The sequence below is a fragment of the Podarcis raffonei genome, chromosome 13 (assembly GCF_027172205.1).
Source record: "Podarcis raffonei isolate rPodRaf1 chromosome 13, rPodRaf1.pri, whole genome shotgun sequence".
Classification (NCBI taxonomy): Eukaryota; Metazoa; Chordata; class Lepidosauria; order Squamata; family Lacertidae; genus Podarcis; species Podarcis raffonei.
This window is the reverse complement of record NC_070614.1, coordinates 52,505,032-52,523,363: the sequence shown is the minus strand read 5'-3', so window position 1 is coordinate 52,523,363 and position 18,332 is coordinate 52,505,032. Positions and strand designations below refer to the sequence as shown.

The 18,332-nt window shown below is 51.3% G+C and overlaps 2 protein-coding genes across 2 annotated transcripts in view; one reads left to right on the top strand and one right to left on the bottom strand.

Moving 5' to 3' along the window:
* The window catches only part of NEURL4 (neuralized E3 ubiquitin protein ligase 4), a 69,091-nt gene that overhangs the window by 8,012 nt on the left and 42,747 nt on the right, over positions 1–18,332 (top strand). Inside the window, exons 3-10 of the mRNA XM_053362187.1 lie at positions 282–347; positions 3,429–3,712; positions 6,225–6,336; positions 7,887–7,975; positions 8,075–8,147; positions 12,587–12,854; positions 14,643–14,824; positions 16,881–16,966. Coding sequence (XP_053218162.1) covers positions 282–347; positions 3,429–3,712; positions 6,225–6,336; positions 7,887–7,975; positions 8,075–8,147; positions 12,587–12,854; positions 14,643–14,824; positions 16,881–16,966 — 1,160 coding nt within the window. The remainder of the gene's footprint in view (positions 1–281; positions 348–3,428; positions 3,713–6,224; positions 6,337–7,886; positions 7,976–8,074; positions 8,148–12,586; positions 12,855–14,642; positions 14,825–16,880; positions 16,967–18,332) is intronic.
* Positions 1–18,332, bottom strand: part of GABARAP (GABA type A receptor-associated protein) — a 107,853-nt gene that overhangs the window by 88,063 nt on the left and 1,458 nt on the right. The gene's annotated exons all lie outside the window — the stretch shown is intronic.

The following is an 18,332-nucleotide window of genomic DNA, read 5'->3' as shown; positions in this document are numbered from 1 at the left end:
CAACCTTCCCTTTTTTTGCGGGAAATTCCCTTAATCCAGCGCCATTTCCTGCTGCTTCCTTCTGCTACCCTGGATTGTTAGATATCCCATAGACTGTCCCCGGGACAGGTGAGACTGCTGATCCCTTATTTTCGAGGCAGCTGATCCCTTATTTTCAAATCTGAAAGTTGACAGCTATGTCAGGTCCTGATAGTGCCGGAGGGATCTGTGCACTGCAGTTAGAGGGCATTGCAGCTGGTGATGAGTCGAATCCCTCACCTCCTTTCCCCCTAATTTTGCAGCTTTGGACCTGCCTTGCAACCAGAACCGGCCGGATAAATTTCCCAACAGCCTGGAGTCGGAGAACGGTAAGCATTTCCTTTCCACTCGGGAGGACTTGGGTGTCCTGGGCCCGGGGGTAACCCAAGTAACGCGGTCCCGAATCCAAGGGTTTCACGAGGAGTCAGTCCAGCAGGGCCAAAGCAGAACACGAGGCAGGAAACCAGTCAAGGAAAGGTACAGGATCACAGGCAGGTTCTGGCAAACAGCAACATTGCTCCCGCAACCTGGGGCAGAGTCCAGCCGCCTTTTATCTCTGTCAGGGTAATGGCCGGTCCTGATCCCCTGGCGACTCACCTCCCTGTCTCGCCCGAAGGTGAGCACTCCTCCTGCAAGTACTCAGGTCTCTCCTTCTCTCAGACCTCAGTCTCTGCAGCTCGGGAGACGTCGGTGGGTTACTAGACCCAGAGGCCGCCTCAGCCTCCCCTGACCCAACCGGTAGTGGAGCAGCTGTAAGTGATGGCCCAGCTGGAGGCAACGAGGTCATCCCCGCATCTGGAGCCAGGGCAGGCTCAGGCCCCTGACTCGGCCCAGCTGGTGCTTGTTGCAGGGGAACCTGTGCAGACTGGGGCTCTTCAGGATCAGGCCCCAGACTAGGTTCAGATGCTGCTTGGGGCAAAGGATCCGGTGCGGACTGAGACTTCTCTGGCTCCAAGTCTGAGCCTGAGTCCCAGGCCATCACATTGGGGGCCACCCACTGCAGCAGCATGCCTGGAGATTTGGGAGGGCCTAAAGGAATAGATGCTTCACACAGCAAACTGTGGAACTCGCTGTCACAAGAGGTAGTGGCAGCCACGAACGTGGGCGGCTTTGAAAGAAGATGAGGCAAAGTCACAGAGAAGGAGAGGGCTATTGATGGCTAATAAAGGTAAAGGTAAAGGGACCCCTGACCATTAGGTCCAGTCGTGGCCGACTCTGGGGTTGCGGCACTCATCTCGCTTTATTGGCTGAGGGACCCAGTGTAGTTTCTGGATCATGTGGCCAGCAGGACTCAGCCGCTTCTGGCAAACCAGAGCAGCACACAGAAACGCCATTTACCTTCCTGCCGGAGTGGTACCTATTTATCTACTTGCACTTTGACGTGCTTTTGAACTGCTAGGTTGGCAGGAGCAGGGACCGAGGAACGGGAGCTCACTCCATCGCAGGGATTCGAACCGCCGACCTTCTGACCAGCAGGTCCTAGGCTCTGTGGTTTAACCCACAGCGCCACCCACGTCCCTATATTGATGGCTAATAGCCGTAGACAAATTAATGCTGCCCATGGCTACTAGCCGTGATGACTCTGCTCTGCCTCCAGTTTGGAAGGCAGCTTATCTCTGGGTTCCAGTTGCTGTGAATCACAAGGGGGGAGAGACTCGCACTCAGGTCCTGCTTGTGGGTTTCCCATGGGGGTGTCTGGGTGGCCACTGTGAGATCAGGATGCTGGACTTTGAGGAACTGCTCTGAGATCTACAGCTGAAGGGCGGTATAAGGTAAAGGTACCCCTGCCCGTACGGGCCAGTCTTGACAGACTCTGGGGTTGTGCGCCCATCTCACTTAAGAGGCCGGGGGCCAGCGCTGTCCGCAGACACTTCCGGGTCACGTGGCCAGCGTGACAAAGCTGCATCTGGCAAGCCAGCGCAGCACACGGAAACGCCGTTTACCTTCCCGCTGGTAAGCGGTCCCTATTTATCTACTTGCACCCGGGGGTGCTTTCGAACTGCTAGGTTGGCAGGCGCTGGGACCGAGCAGCGGGAGCGCACCCCGCCGCGGGGATTCGAACCGCCGACCTTTCGATCGGCAAGCCCTAGGCGCTGAGGCTTTTACCCACAGCGCCACCCGCGTCCCTAGAAGGGCGGTATACAACACATTTAATACAGGCACCTCTCCCCTTCCGCAGGGGTTATGTTCCCGGGTACCGGGTGTCTACCTAAAATGGCATAGGGGTGTGTGCTTCTCCTAAGAAGCCTGTAAATGCCCTCTAAACATCTGGAACCCCTTGAAAAGGCCCAAACGCTTAGTGCAAAGGCTCATAGGATTGCTAGCCATTTCCCTGCTCTTCTGGTACTATTTTCGCAGTTTAAATCGATTTATTTGTTGACGCTGTGCATATACGCGGTCGCACACAATTTGACTGCACGTAAGTTCTCAGTGCCCACGTAGCGGTTCGAAGGCACGTCAAGTGCAAGTAGATAAACAGGTAAACGGCATTTCTGTGCACTGCTCTGGTTCGCCAGAAGGGGCTTAGTCCTGCTGGCCACATGACCCGGAAGCTGTACGCCGGCTCCCTCGGCCTATAAAGCGAGATGAGCGCCGCAACCCCAGAGTCGGCCACGACTGGACCTAAGCTTTTAAAGTTTAATAGGTTATTGTATTTTAGTGTTCTATTGGAAGCTGCCCAGAGTGGCTGGGGAAACTCAGCCAGATGGGCGGGGTATAAATAATAATTAATAATAATAATAATAATAATAATAATAATAATAATTGTTGTTGTTATGGTCAGGGATACCTTTAACTTTATCTATAAGTGGGGAGATGCCTATAAATAAAAGAAAATAATAGATAAAGGATGGGTTGTTGGCCTGATTCAGCTTTCCTTATGTTCATTGCCCCAGTGACATTGAGAATGAAACGAGGCCCTGTAATTGGGCGTGCGTTGAGGACCCCCGGTGTAGAAAGGGCGTTTGATACTGCCCAGTGTTTGGTGGCCTTTCCTCTGTGTATGAAAAAATACCTACTACCTTCCCGCGGGCTGATCTTAGCAATTCCAGGGTCCTTTTTCTCCCAGTAGATGTGCTGAGCATTCTGGGACAGGAGACCTTGGGAGGTATTTTGGACCCTACCAAGGAGGGTCTTGTCCCCTTCTTAACAACGCTTTCCTCCTCCGGCGCCAGTGCGGTGTAGTGGTTAAGAGCGGTAGATTCATAATCTGGTGAACCGGGTTCGCGTCTCTGCTCCTCCACATGCAGCTGCCGGGTGACCTTGGGCCAGTCACACTTCTCTGAAGTCTCTCAGCCCCACTCACCTCACAGGGGGAGGAAGGGAAAGGAGAATGTTAGCCGCTTTGATACTCCTTCGGGTAGTGATAAAGCGGGATATCAAACCCAAACTCTTCTTCTTCCGGCCTGCAGGGTTCTCCAGCATGGAGCTGTCGGAGGTCGTGAGCAACGCCATCCTCTCGGCCTACAACGGCAGCCTGCTGAACGTCAGCCTGGGCAGCCCCCCCTCGGACTCTGCCTCCTGCGGAGCCCCCCCTATGACCTCGAACGACGCCCTCCTCTTCCACGAAAAGTGCGGCACCCTCATCAAGCTCAGCAACAACAACAAGACGGCCGAGCGGAGGCGCCCGCTGGACGAGTTCAACAACGGCGTCGTCATGACCAACCGTCCGCTGCGGGACAATGAGATGTTTGAGGTGAGAAGGGGAGAATTGAGAAGTCCAGAATCGGAGGCGGAAACTGGAGCAGGAGAGGAGGGGGAGATCAAGGGGCAGAAGTGAGTCAGGCTGGTGAAGAGTGTCTCTCCCTACTGCTGCGACCAGCTCCCTTTCTCCCATGTCTCCCAGAACCAGAAGAGGGGTGAAATGGGCGGAGGAGAGGTTGGCTGCATGGAGGCGCAGTCTTCGATTGCTCAGAAATAAAGCCCTGGAGAGGAGACTTCTTGAAGTTTAGTTGCACTCTCCTTTCTTGTCATTTGGATTCATTGGTCTGGGAAACAAGCTTGCTCCGTCTTCCATGTGACGGCCCTTCAGATATTTGAAGACGGCTATCATATCCCCTGGGACGCGGGTGGTGCTGTGGGTTAAACCACAGAGCCTAGGACTTGCCGATCAGAAGGTTGGCGGTTCGAATCCCCGTGACGGGGTGAGCTCCCGTTGCTCGGTCCCTGCTCCTGCCAACCTAGCAGTTCAAAAGCACATCAAAGTGCAAGTAGATAAATAGGTACCACTCCGGCGGAAAGGTAAACGGCGTTTCCGTGCGCTGCTCTGGTTCGCCAGAAGCGGCTTAGTCCTGCTGGCCACATGACCCGGAAGCTGTACGCCGGCTCCCTTGGCCAATAAAGTGAGATGAGTTTCGCAACCCCAGAGTCGGCCAAGACTGGACCTAATGGTCAGGGGTCCCCTTTACCTTTACCTATCATATCCCCTGTCAGTCTTCTCCAGGCTATCCTATTTTCTTCCATTTATGAAAAGTAAAATACTGTTGGCGGGTTGGGGTGCATTACTAGCTGATAAATAGGGACGGGGGTTGCGCTGTGATCTAAACCATGGAGCCTCTTGGGCTTGTCGATCAGAAGGTTGGCGGTTTGAATCCCCGCGACGGGGCGAGCTCCCGTTGCTCGGTCCCAGTTCCTGCCAATCTAGCAGTTCGAAAGCACGCCAGTGCAAATAGATAAATAGGAAGGTAAACGGCGTTTCTGTGTGCTCTGGTTTCCGTCATGGTGGTTCATTGCGCCAGAAGCAGCTAAGTACTTCTGGCAACATGACCCAGAAAGCTGTCTGCGGACAAACGCTGGCTCCCTCGGCCTGAAAGCGAGATGAGCGCCTTTGACTGGACCAGAAATATTACCTCGGGTTACGAACCTTGCTTCAGGATGAGAATAGAAATCGTGCGGCGGCAGCATGGCAGCAGCGGGAGGCCCCATTAGCTAAAGTGGTGCTTCAGGTTAAGAACAGTTTCAGGTTAAGAGCGGACCTCCGGAATGAATTAAGTACTTAACCTGAGGTACTACTGTATTGAAGTATCTCCTCAACACAGGAACATGCCAGGCTGGCAGTTGCATTGTGAGTTTTGTTCCTTTTGACACAGAAGAGGCACATGCAAACCCCATTCCAAAACGAGGCCTGCTGGTAGTTACTTAGAAGAGAAACGTCTGGCAATTGCAGCTTTTTGCCCAGGAAAAAAAACCTTCTCTAGGCTGTCCAGATTTCCCGCTTTTGCACTATCATCAAGAGCCTTCCCTCCTTCCCTGGTTGTCCCAGAGCAGTGGCAGCTGATTCTGCACCCCTCTCAATGTTGCTAGACTCCAGCTCCCATCAGCCCCCATGCCAGCATACCTAGACCCAGTAGTGTGGTCTAGCAAGCCTTCCCCAACCCTGATTCACTCCAGCTGTTTTGGACCGCAGCTGTCCTTTTTTTTTAATATTTTTTTTATTAAGGATTTTCTTGTTTTACAGAAGTGTAGTGCCTCGTATTTTTTTCTTCTTCTTCCATGTAACATTTTTACAAATCCGTTTCATTTGTTGAGGCATTAGGGGGAGAAGAAAAAAGAAAGAAAAAAGAAAGGGGGGGTGGAGAGAGGGAAGATGGATGGGGGTGGGGTCGGGTGGCGGTGTTTCTATTATGTTTAATGTATGTAGAGTTTGGTGTCAGCGTTGCTTGTGTTGTTCACTTGTGTTCCTTTGGTGGTGAGAGAGGTTGGGGTTGGCCTAGGGTGTGATTGTTTGCTTGTGATTGGCTGTGGTGATCTTTGTTTTCGTGTGTGAGTGGGGTGTGTGTGTGTTTTGGATCAGGTTAGCCATATTGATTTGTATGCTGTTGGTGGATTATTGTCATTGTCCTGTTGGGTTGTGTATGTGATGAAGGGGAGCCATACCGGGGTGAAGGCGTCTTCTTCTGTTTGTCCCCGTGTCAGTTTCAGTTTATTAGTTAATTTTTCTAGTAGGGCTGTTTCCCATACTATTTGGTTGGACCGCAGCTGTCGAACTGCATGCTGTCCGGGGGCAGGAGTCTGATGGGAGCTGTAGTCCGAAACAGCTGGAAGGACGCAGTTCAGGGGGAGGCTGATTTGGGTGCCGGAAGTGGGGAGGAGATGGACAGAAGGCATCAAGAGAGGTACAGGTCCCAGGGTGAGACGGGCCAGGGATGGGGAAGAGGACCAGGTCCCTGGGCGTGTAAAATGGCTGACGGCTCTGCTGCTTCTTCCAGATCCGAATCGACAAGCTGGTGGACAAGTGGTCGGGATCCATTGAAATCGGGGTCACTACCCACAATCCCAACAACCTGGAGTACCCAGCCACCATGACCAACCTGCGTTCAGGTAACCCCCCTCGCTCATTCTCTCGGGGTTTGTGGGAGAGGAAGGGCAGGAGAGGAACTGGCTGTTTTTTAAGAAGGCCTCTGTAGCACTACTGCAGCATGGAGAGGTTGTTTATTTTTAGCAACTCCATAAGGTTTGGACGCCACTTGCTTGTAAGAAAAACGGTAAAATTGTTGGTAAAAAAATAGTTGTTTTCACGACTCGAAACATTCCAGAAATTCAAAATCAGCAAATTAATCTGATTCGAAATCAGATTAAAGCACACAGCCTTCTAGATAACTGGGTAGGCTTGTCTAAACAAAAATGTTTTTATCAGCTGCCTAGAAGCCTAGGACTTGCCGATCAGAAGGTCGGCGGTTCAAATCCCCGCGATGGGGTGAGCTCCCATTTCTCAGTCCCTGCTCCTGCCCACCTAGCAGTTCAAAAGCACGTCAAAGTGCAAGTAGATAAATAGGTACCGCTCCAGCGGGAAGGTAAATGGCGTTTCTGTGTGCTGCTCTGGTTTCGCCAGAAGCGGCTTAGTCATGCTGGCCACATGACCCGGAAGCTGGACGCCGGCTCCCTCGGCCAGTAAAGCGAGATGAGCGCCGCAACCCCAGAGTCGGCCACGACTGGACCTAATGGCCAGGGGTCCCCTTTACCCTTTAGAAGAGTATCAATAGGCAGTGAGTTCCGCAGTGTAGACGCGTCCTCACTAGGAGACTGGTGTCTTTCAAAAGACAAATGAAGGCAGCCCTGTATAGGGAAGGTTTTTTTAAAAATGTTTGATGTTTTGTTGTGTCTTTAATACTTTGTTGGCAGCTGCCCAGAGTGGCTGGGGGCAGCCCAGTCAGGTGGGTGGCATATAAATAATGAAAATATTATTATGATTATGATGGTTTTGAAGCAGGCATTGATGTGGCACCCACAGATCAAAGCAGTCAAGTGGGCATAGATGGGGCAGTGATGATTTCACAGGTAAACTGGTCCCAGGTTGCTAAAGGTCTTTATATACCTTGAATCTGATGTGGTAGCCAATCTCATCACTGCTAGTAGTAGTAGTAGTAGTAGTAGTAATAATAATAATAATAATAATAATAATAATAATAATAATAATAATAATTTATTTATACCCCGCCCATCTGGCTGAGTTTCCCCAGCCACTCTGGGTGGCTTCCAATCAAGTGTTAAAAACAATACAGCATTAAATATTAAAAACTTCCTTAAACAGGGCTGCCTTCAGATGTCTTTTAAAGAAAAGATAGCTGCTTATTTCCTTGACATCTGAAGGGAGGGCCTTTCACAGGGCGGGCGCCACCACCGAGAAGGCCCTCTGCCTGGTTCCCTGTAACTTGGCTTCTTGCAATGAGGGATCCGCCAGAAGGCCCTCGGAGCTGGACCTCAGCGTCCAGGCAGAACAATGGGGGTGGAGACGCTCCTTCAGGTATACAGGTAATCTTGCTGCCGAAGGACCAAGGACCTGCATTTGTCTCCTGAGGGGATAAGTTGGTACCCGGCTCCATCGGCAGCCAATCAGGCTCCTGAGTCCTCCCCTTGTCATCCCCACCCAGGAACCATCATGATGAGCGGCTGTGGCATCCTGACCAATGGGAAGGGGACGCGGCGAGAGTACTGCGAGTTCAGCCTGGATGAGCTGCAGGTGAGCTTAGTGTGGCCCTGTCCCCGGTCCTTGTGGGGACATTGACCCCTTTCCACTCTCCCCAGAAATCCACCCTCTATCACCTCTCTGCTTCTGCAGGAAGGAGACCACATCGGCTTGACCAGGAAGTCCAACAATGCTCTTCACTTTTACATCAACGGCATCGATCAAGGTCAGTGTGCTCATGAGGTCTAGGAACTTTAAATAATGATAATAATAATAGTAATAATAGTAATAATAATAATATTTTTATTTATACCCTGCCCTTCCCGGTTCAGAAAACCGGGCTCCGGGCGGCTAGCAACAAATTTAAAACACTTAATTTTTTAATTAAGGCAAGCCCACCACCTGCCTCCTTGATCCGTGCCCGTCTTGGCTGATTAGGGAGTGTCCAGATGTTGCGCGGACCCCCTGGTTGAAATTATCAATTTGTCCCTTGACACGGGGACTTTCCTAGGGGAACTGAAGGAAGCAGTGGTGTGTCCACTCTTAAAGAAAACTTCATTAGATCCCTTAGACCTATCCAATTACCTCCCAGTTTCAAATCTTCCATACCTGGTTAAGGTAATTGAGAGAGCGGTTGCTGAACAGCTTGGTAGGTTTCTGGAGGAAACATCGGCATTAGATCCATTTCAGTCCGGTTTCCGTCCTGGTTTTGGGACGGAGACGGCTCTGGTTGCCCTAACAGATGATCTCCGTGGACAACTGGATCGAGGCGGGTCAGGACTGCTGATCCTTTTAGATTTGTCAGCAGCCTTTGACATGGTCGATCATGATCTTTTGGACCACCGCCTCGCAGACGTGGGGATACACAGCATAGCCTGTAACTGGTTGTGCTCTTTTATCTCTGGTCGGGGACAGAGGGTGGCACTAGGGAGGGAAATGTCGTCGCGCCACTCCTTGGTGTGTGGAGTGCCGCAGGGCGCAATTCTCTCCCCGATGCTTTTTAACATCTTTATGCGCCCCCTTGTCCAGATTATCCGGAGCTTTGGGCTGGGCTGTCACCAATATGCTGATGACACTCAGCTCTATCTGCTGATGGATGGCCACACCGACTCGGCCCCGGACACACGGACCAGATGCTTGGAAGCTGTGGCTGGATGGTTTCGTGGGAGCCAATTGAAACTAAATCCTTTGAAGACAGAGGTCCTATGGCTGGGCCGGGATGGCATGGGGATGAGGGACCAACTCCCTTCTCTTGCGGGGGCCAAATTAGTGCCATTGCCCTCCGTTAAGAGTTTGGGTGTAATCCTTGACGCCTCCCTTTCCATGGAGGCGCAAGTTACAGCAACAGCCAAGGCGACATTTTTCCACCTTCACCGCATCAAGCAGTTGGTCCCTTACCTTTCCCGCCCCGACCTGGCCACAGTGATCCATGCGACAGGCACCTCCAGGCTTGACTACTGTAATTCGCTCTACGCGGGGCTGCCCTTGAAGCTGACCCAGAAACTCCAGAGGGTGCAGAATGCTGCAGCGAGGCTCCTCACAGGGTCCCTGCCATGGGAGCATATTCACCCAGTGCTTTTCAAGCTGCACTGGCTCCCGGTGGAGTACAGGGTCAAATTTAAGGTGCTGGTTTTGACCTCTAAAGCCCTTCACGGCCTAGGACCCTCGTACCTACAGGACCGCCTCTCCTGGTATGCCCCACGGAGAGCCTCAAGGTCCATAAATAACAACACTCTAGTGGTCCCGGGCCCTAAGGAAGTTAGATTAGCCTCAACCAGAGCCTGGGCCTTTTCAACTCTGGCTCTGACCTGGTGGAACTCTCTGCCTCATGAGACCAGGGCCCTGCAGGATCTGATTTCTTTCCGCAGGGCCTGTAAGACAGAGTTGTTCCGCCTGGCCTTTGGCTTGGAGCCAATTTGATTCCGTCCCTCCCTCTCTTTCTTTTTTCTTTTCCTTCTCCTCCTGCGATGAGGCTACATTTTAATATTTTAATGTTCCATTATTTTAATGTTGTATTTTATTTTTGTTTTTAAGTTGTAATCATTCATCTTGTTTTTATTATTGCTTGTAAGCCGCTCTGAGCCCGGCCTTGGCTGGGGAGGGCGGGGTATGAATAAAAAATTATTATTATTATTATTAATTGATGCAACAAAAAAACAGCATAAAATACAGTATAAAACGTGAATGACAATAAATTCAGAATTCAAAAATCAATTTAGGGGGGAAATCCATCCAATAAACATTAGATGATCACCAGGGCTAGCTGGCTAAGTTAGTCCTATTTGGGCCAGCGAGGAGACCAGGGGAGAATTAGCTGTGGGATCCCAGAGCGGGTAATCTTCATAAAAGGGGAGGAGGAGGGAAGGAAGGGGAATAAAAGATCAGGCTAGGTTCAAATTGAAAGCCAGGTGGAATAGTTCTGTCTTACAGGCCCTGTGGCAGGAAGTTAAATCCTGCAGGGCCCTGGTCTCATGGGACAGAGCATTCCACCAGGTTGGAGCCACCACTGAGAAGGCCCTGGCCCTGGTGGAGGATAACCTGACTTCCTTAGGGACTGGGACCTCTAAACTATGATTATTCATGGACCCTTAGGTCCTCTGCGGGGCAGACCAGGAGAAGCGGTCCTGTAAATATGAGGATTAGGGCAATGTTGAGGCCAAGGGAGGGGTGGCGTTGAGAGGGAGGCTGTTTTATAAACTAGAAAAGAGGAGTGTGGCAGATTGAGGCCCGTGAGGTTTGGGTGCCTATGAACTGCTCACACAGGGGATTGGAGTTGGGCTAGTTTGGTATTACCAGTTGTTTTAACGAACTGCAGCTGTACCTAAAAGTAGTTGCAATACTTGCCAGGTGAACAGTGTGAGAATTAATTTCATTTTTGGGGTAAAACTTTGAACAGTATCTAGTTCATCTCCAATATCTCTTACATGTGGTCAGGGATGATGGGAATTGTAGTTCCAAAACGTCTGCAGGGCCGAGTTTGCCTATGCCTGCTTTAGACACTTTGAGCCTTTAAGTCAGGGGTCAGCGAACTTTTTCAGCAGGGGGCCGGTCCACTGTCCCTCACACCTTGTGGGGGGCCGGACCATATTTTGGAAAAAAAAAGAACAAATTCCTATGCCCCATAAATAACGCATTTTAAATAAAAGGACACGCTCTACTCATGTAAAAACACACTGATTCCCAGACTGTCCATGGGCCGGATTTAGAAGGTGATTGGGCCAGATCCGGCCCCCGGGCCTTAGTTTGTCTACCTTTGCTTTAAATTTAAGGATAATAGTTGCTGGGGGAGATAAACAATTCGTATCCCACTCGGTGTGTTTCTGTGCTGATGCTTTATTAGTCCCCATTCATATCATACATTTAGACCACTTTGAACAGCCGTGACTTCCCCAAAGAATCCTGGGAGTTGTAGTTTGTTCTGGGTGCTGATTGCCCCTATTCCTGCCTCGGACCTACAGTTCCCAGAGTGGCTTAAATCAATCCCTCGTTCCCAGGGAATTGTGTGTGTTTATCTTGATATTTCCTGAGACTTCTGAAGTCTAGCACTGAGAGCTGGTTATTGTTTTGCCAATGGTAATTTGGAGGGACTTGAATTGAACTCTGAACTGAATGAGAATCAAGCTAGCTCATTTCATAAAGGGTCAGTCACCAAGGGGCCCTGGATCTCGCCCGACAAGTGTGGGCTTTGATCTGTAAAGCAGTTCTTTGCACCACGTGCCGCCTCCTCTTCCTGCGTAGTCCAGATAATAATAATAATAATAATAATAATAATAATAATAATAATAATAATAATTTATTATTTATACCCCACCCATCTGGCTGAGTTTCCCCAGCCACTCTGGGCGGCTTCCAATCGAGTGTTAAAAACAATACAGCATTGAATATTAAAAACTTCCCTGAACAGGGCTGCCTTCAGATATCTTTTAAAAATAGGATAGCTGCTTATTTCCTTGACATCTGAAGGGAGGGCGTTCCACAGGGCGGGCGCCACTACCGAGAAGGCCCTCTGCCTGGTTCCCTGTAACCTCACTTCTCACAATGAGGGAACCGCCAGAAGGCCCTCGGCGCTGGACCTCAGTGTCCGGGTAGAACAATGGGGGTGGAGACGCTCCTTCAGGTATACTGGGCCTTTGAGGCCATTTAGGGCTTTCAAGGTCAGCACCAACACTTTGAAGTGTGCTCAGAAACGTACTGGGAGCCAATGCAGATCTCTCAGGACCCGTGTTATGTGATCCTGGTGGCCACTCCCAGTCACCTGTCTAGCTGCCGCATTCTGGATTAATTGCAGTTTCCGGGTCACCTTCAAAGGTAGCCCCACGTAGAGCGCATTGCAGTAGTCCAAGCGGGAGATAACCAGAGCATGCGCCACTCTGGCCAGACAGTCCGCGGGCAGGGAGGGTCTCATCCTGCGTCCCAGATGGAGCTGGTAGACAGCTGCCCTGGACACAGAACTGACCTGCGCCTCCATGGACAGCTGTGAGTCCAAAATGACTCCCAGGCTGCGCACCTGGTCCTTCAGGGGCACAGTTGCCCCATTCAGGACCAGGGAGTCCCCCACACCCGCCCGCCTCCGTCCCCCAAAAACTGTACTTCTGTCTTGTCAGGATTCAACCTCAATCTGTTAGCCGCCACCCATCCTCCAATTCTCTCCCTGCTTCCTTCCAGGCGTGGCGACCACCCTCACTCCGCTTGTGGTCTATGGTGTGGTGGACCTCTACGGCATGGCTGTGAAGGTCACCATCGTGCACAACCACAACCACAGCGACCGCCTCCGGCGCAACAACGCCATCATGAGGGCTCTCTCGCCAGACGTCGGGCGGCGTGCCATCGATGCCGCGGGGAGCGAGCCCGAGCCGGAGCGCCTCCTCTTCCACCCGAATTGCGGGCAGAAGGCCGCCATCATCAACGAGGGACGAACCGCCCTGCGCCCCCAGTATGTACAGCGAAGCCCTTCTTCCTCTGGGGACGGAGGGGGCAGCCTTGCACCAATACACACAGCTGGGGTCTCCAGGTTTGGCGGACGGGGGTCCCTCCCAGCCCTACCTCCAGTTGTTGTTTGACTACAACTCCCATCATAATAAGGGACTCAGGTGGCGCTGTGGGTTAAACCACAGAGCCTAGGATTTGCCGATCAGAAGGTCGGCGGTTCGAATCCCCGCGACGGGGTGAGCTCCCGTTGCTCGGTCCCTGCTCCTGCCAACCTAGCAGTTCAAAAGCACGTCAAAGTGCAAGTAGATAAATAGGTTCTGCTCCGGCGGGAAGGTAAACGGCATTTCCATGCGCTGCTCTGGTTCGCCAGAAGCAGCTTAGTCATGCTGGCCACATGACCCGGAAGCTGTACGCCGGCTTGCTTGGCCAATAAAGCGAGATGAGCGCCGCCACCCCAGAGTCGTCTGCGACTGGACCTAACGGTCAGGGGTCCCTTTACCTTTTTACCCATCATAATAATATTATAATAATTTGTTATTTATACCCCACCCATCTGGCTGGGTTTCCCCAGCCAGTCTGGTCGGCTTCCAACAGGATATTAAAAACACGATAAAACGTCAGTCATTAAAAACTTCCCTAAACAGGGCTCCCTTCAGGTTTCTTCTAAAAGTCAGATAGTTGTTTATTTCCTTGACATCTGGTGGGAGGGTGTTCCACGGGGAGGGCGCCACCACCGAGAAGGCCCTCTGCCTGGTTCCCTGTAACCTCACTTCTCGCAGGGAGGGAACTGCCAGAAGGCCCTCAGAGCTGGACCTCAGTGTCCGGACTGAATGATGGGGGTGGAGACACTCCTTCAGGTCTCCTGGGCCTTTGAGGCTGTTTAGGGCTTTCATGGTCAGCACCAACACTTTGAATTGTGCTCGGAAACGTCCTGGGAGCCAATGTAGGTCTTTCAAGACCGGTGTTATGTGGTCTCGGCGGCCGCTCCCAGTCCCCAGTCTAGCTGCCGCATTCTGGATTAGTTGCAGTTCCCGGGTCACCTTCAAAGGTAGCCCCACGTAGAGCACATGGCAGTAGTCCAAGCGGGAGATAACCAGAGCATGCGCCACTCTGGCGAGACAATCTGGGGGCAGGGAGGGTCTCATCCTGCGCACCAGATGGAGCTGGTAGACAGCTGCCCTGGACACAGAACTGGCCTGCGCCTCCATGGACAGCGGTGAGTCCAAAATGACTCCCAGGCTGCGCACCTGGTCCTTCAGGGGCACAGTTGCCCCATTCAGGACCAGGGAGTCTTCCACACCCGCCCGCCCCTGTCCCCCAAAGCAGTATTTCTGTCTTGTCAGGATTCAACCTCAATCTGGCAGGACCAGCGGTTGGGGGTGATGGGAGTTGTAGTCCAACAACAGCGGAGGGCCTGAGTTGTAGAAACCCTGGAGGAGATAGTACTTGAAGCAGAAGGACCAGTACAGTGGTACCTCGGGTTACAGACGCTTCAGGTTACAGACTCCGCTAACCCAGAAATAGTACCTCGGGTTAAGAACTTTGCTTCAGGATGAGAACAGAAATCGTGCTCCAGCGGTGTGGCAGCAGCGGGAGGCCCCATTAGCTAAAGCGGTGCCTCAGGTTAAGAACAGTTTCAGGTTAAGAACAGACCTCTGGAACGAATTAAGTTCTTAACCTGAGGTACCACCCCTGCACAAGGCGTGTTTGTAAGCTGGGCTCCTCCCCACCCTGATCTTTGACAAGCCCCTCTAACCGTGGTCGCTCTTTAACGGCGCTCTCATCCCTCCAGCGCCACGGACGATTTCAACCACGGCGTGGTCCTCAGCAACCGGCCGCTGCGCAACGGCGAGGTCTTCCAGGTGCGCATCGACAAGATGGTGGACAAGTGGGCCGGCTCCATCGAGATTGGCGTCACCACCCACAACCCCACTTACCTGCAGCTGCCGTCCACCATGACCAACCTGCGATCAGGTGAGAGGCCCTCTCGCCGCTGGGGCCTCCTAGTGGCCGTGGTGGGAACAGCACCTCCTCCCACTCTAGCCCTCTTTTTTTTTTTTGGGTACATTTATTTATTTGGGTTTTTCAAATTAAAATTTTACAGTCACATATCAACATACAAGATAGAAACAAGATTCCACAGTATCTCCTGGGCTTCCGTCCTCCTCTTTGTGGGTCCTATTATTAGTCCTTTTCTCCTGCATATTTTATAATAATCCAAATCTTTTACATCTCCATTATACCCAAAATTCACCAAGTGTTATTCCACTCCTACTAACGTTTTTAACTGTTTCCAATGATTTTTTCAGATAAATTATAACTTTCCCCCATTCCTTATTAAAATTTTGGTCTTCCTGATTTCTGATTCTTCTGGTCATTTTTGCCATTTCCACATAATCCATCAACTCGATCACCCATTCTTCTCAGGTTGAAACTTTTTCTTCTTTCCACCTCTGGGCTAGTAGCAATCACGCAGGCGTGGTTGCATACATAAATAGTCCTTCCTGCTCCCTTGGGATTTCGGCACTTAAAATTCCCAAAAGAAAGGCTTAAACATTTTCCCCCGTTCACTTCAGCTTTTCTTGGTTCTGTGTGTTGGGGGCGAGGGACTCCCCCCCCCTTTCCCAACGCTTAATCCCCCCCCCATATGTTTCTCAAGGGGGAGATGGGGGCGGTCTTGTGTATTCAGGCTGAAGTGTTAACTGTCAAAAGTTAAAAAGAGACATTGGTTAACCATTGCGGAAGGACGCATTCTTAATTTCCCTCACAGGCCTTGTGTGGTAAAAAATACAGTGGAACCTCGATTTAAGAACAGCTTACGAACGATTCGGTTTACGAACTCTGCAAAACCGGAAATAGTGTCCCGGTTTGTGAACATTACCTCGATCTAAGAATGAAATCCGAACGGTGGAAGGGCACCGGCGGCGGGAGGCCTCATTAGGAAAAGCACGCCTCGGTTTAAAAACAGTTTCGGTTTAAGGACTTCAGGAACGGATTAAGTTCGTAAACTGAGGTACCATTGTAATGTTTTCAGCAGGCGTTTTAAAAGTTGGCACAGAAGTTGCCTGCTGAATCTGGTGGCAGAGGGTTCCTCAGGACTGGGCCGATGAAACTGAAGGCTCAGTTTCTCATTGTTTTCATCAAACGGGCTTCGCCGACCTTGGGGCGTGGCCAGCGATGCTCCTGCAGGTTATCTCAGTGGTCAGGCAGGGATACAAAGGTTCTGGCAGTCTCCCGGACCTAAGTGGTTCAGGGCTTTGCGAATCAATAAAATTTATTGCTGTTGTTGTTTAGTCGTTTAGTCGTGTCCGACTCTTCGTGACCCCCTGGAGCAGAGCATGCCAGGCACTCCCGTCTTCCACTGCCTCCCACAGTTTGGTCAAACTCATGCTGGTAGCTTCGAGAACACTGTCCCACCATCTCGTCCTCTGTCGTCCCCTTCTCCTTGGGCCCTCCATCTTTCCCAACATCAGGGTCTTTTCCAGGGAGTCTTCTCATGAGGTAGCCAAAGTCTTGGAGCCTCAGCTTCAGGATCTGTCCTTCCAGTGAGCACTCAGGGCTGATTTCCTTCAGAATGGAGAGGTGTGATCTTCTTGCAGTCCATGGGACTCTCCAGAGTCTCCTCCAGCACCAGAATTCAAAAGCATCCATTCTTCGGCAATCAGCCTTCTTGATGGTCCAGCTCTCACTTCCATACATCACTACTGGGAAAACCAGAGCTTTTAGTATGCGGACCTTTGTTGGCAAGGTGTTGTCTCTGCTTTTTAAGACGCTGTCTAGGTTTAGCTTATTTAATTTATTAAAACTTAATCTGGCTTGGTAGTAGATTGGCACCCAATACAGCCTTATGGCAACCCAGGAAAGCTTGATGGATCTGCATGGTCCCATTTTTTTCATTTTGCTGATCTTGAGGGCTGGGAACATGTTTGGTTTGGGGACTTTCTTGTCAATGAAATCCTGGGATTCTAAGTCTCCTTCCTCATCCTTTCTCACTTGTCCGTTCTCCTGTCTCCCTCCTGACCTCCCACAGGTACCTGGATGATGACGGGGAACGGGGTGATGCACAATGGAACAACCATCTTGGACGAATACGGCCACAACCTGGACCGCTTGAAGGTGAATTTTTTTTGGGGGGAAAATGGCTACAATAATAATAGACAAGAAGTATTCAGAACCTGTGGGGTTTACTTCTACACATGATTTACGTTGTATTTGTGATGCTCTATTGCTTTGTCGCTAATTATCGCCTGTAAGCAGCTTTGCAATTCCAAAGCAGCATAGAAATGTAGAAAATCAAATCAAACATTGTTAAGCCCCTTGCATTAGAGAAGGGAGATCACAGAAGCAGGTCTGACTGGTCTCTAGATTCGAACTCAGCAAAGGTTTTCTATCTGCAAATCCAGTAAAGCTGAGGACACCTCTTACTGCTTGAAAAGAAAAAAAAACGGGCTTACCGTAATTTTCGCTCCAAAACACGCCCTTTTTTGCTCCTAGAAAGTAAGGGAAAATGCCTGTGCGTGTTACGGAGCGAATGCACTCGACCGGATCCATGGCTGCCGTCAGTCAAGCAAAGTGGGAGCCGCTTGCAGGGCTTTACTTGCTTTACAGCCAGGAGGAGGGGGAGGAGCCGAGGAGGAGGGAGGGAAGGAGAGCCATGGCAGCAAAGCGGGCAGGAGGGACAGACGGGAGCCATAGCGAGCCGGAAAAAGCGCCGCGTAGCCAGCAACAGCTGCTGCAGCCTCAGCTAGCAAAGGCCCGTGCGCTCCCTAAACGGAGCAATGAGGCTGCAGAGGGACGGCAGGGCACAGGAGGGCTCTGAGCCACGAGCGCAGTGAAAACCAGTAAAAAAGTTTTTTAAAAGGCTGCTGGGGACAGGAGGGCACGGGATGAGGGAGAGGGGGAAATTACGATTCTCCCAGCGTCTCAGCTGATCCGCTGAGCAGGACTTGGGTTGCAGGGGATTCTCCATTAGCTGCGTAAAGCAGCAAAGAGGGAGAGAAGGAGCAAAGCGGGAGAGGAAAGGAGCTGCTTACACTGCTGTAAGTGGCTGCTGTCCGGTTGGCTCCTTTAAAGCAACAGTGCTCTTTCCCTCCCCCCTCCCCGCTCAGCTCGCCGAAAAGCTCCTTCTCCACACACCCCACGTGTGTTCCTTCTCCCCTTAAAACCCCTCGCCTGCATTATTAGCCGCATCCTTTTCCACACACCCCACGCGTGCTCCTTCTCCCCTTAAACCCCTCTTCTGCATTATTAGCAGCATCCTCCTCCACCCACCCCACGTGTGCTTCTTCTCCCCTTAAACCCCTTTCCTGCATTATTAGCAGCATCCTTCTCCACACACCCCACGTGTGCTTCTTCTCCCCTTAAACCCCTCTTCTGCATTATTAGAAGCATCCTTCTCCACACACCCCACGCGTGCTCCTTGTCCCTTGAGTGCTTTTCCTTCCCTCCCCACTTAAAACATAGTTACAAAGCACGGATCCAC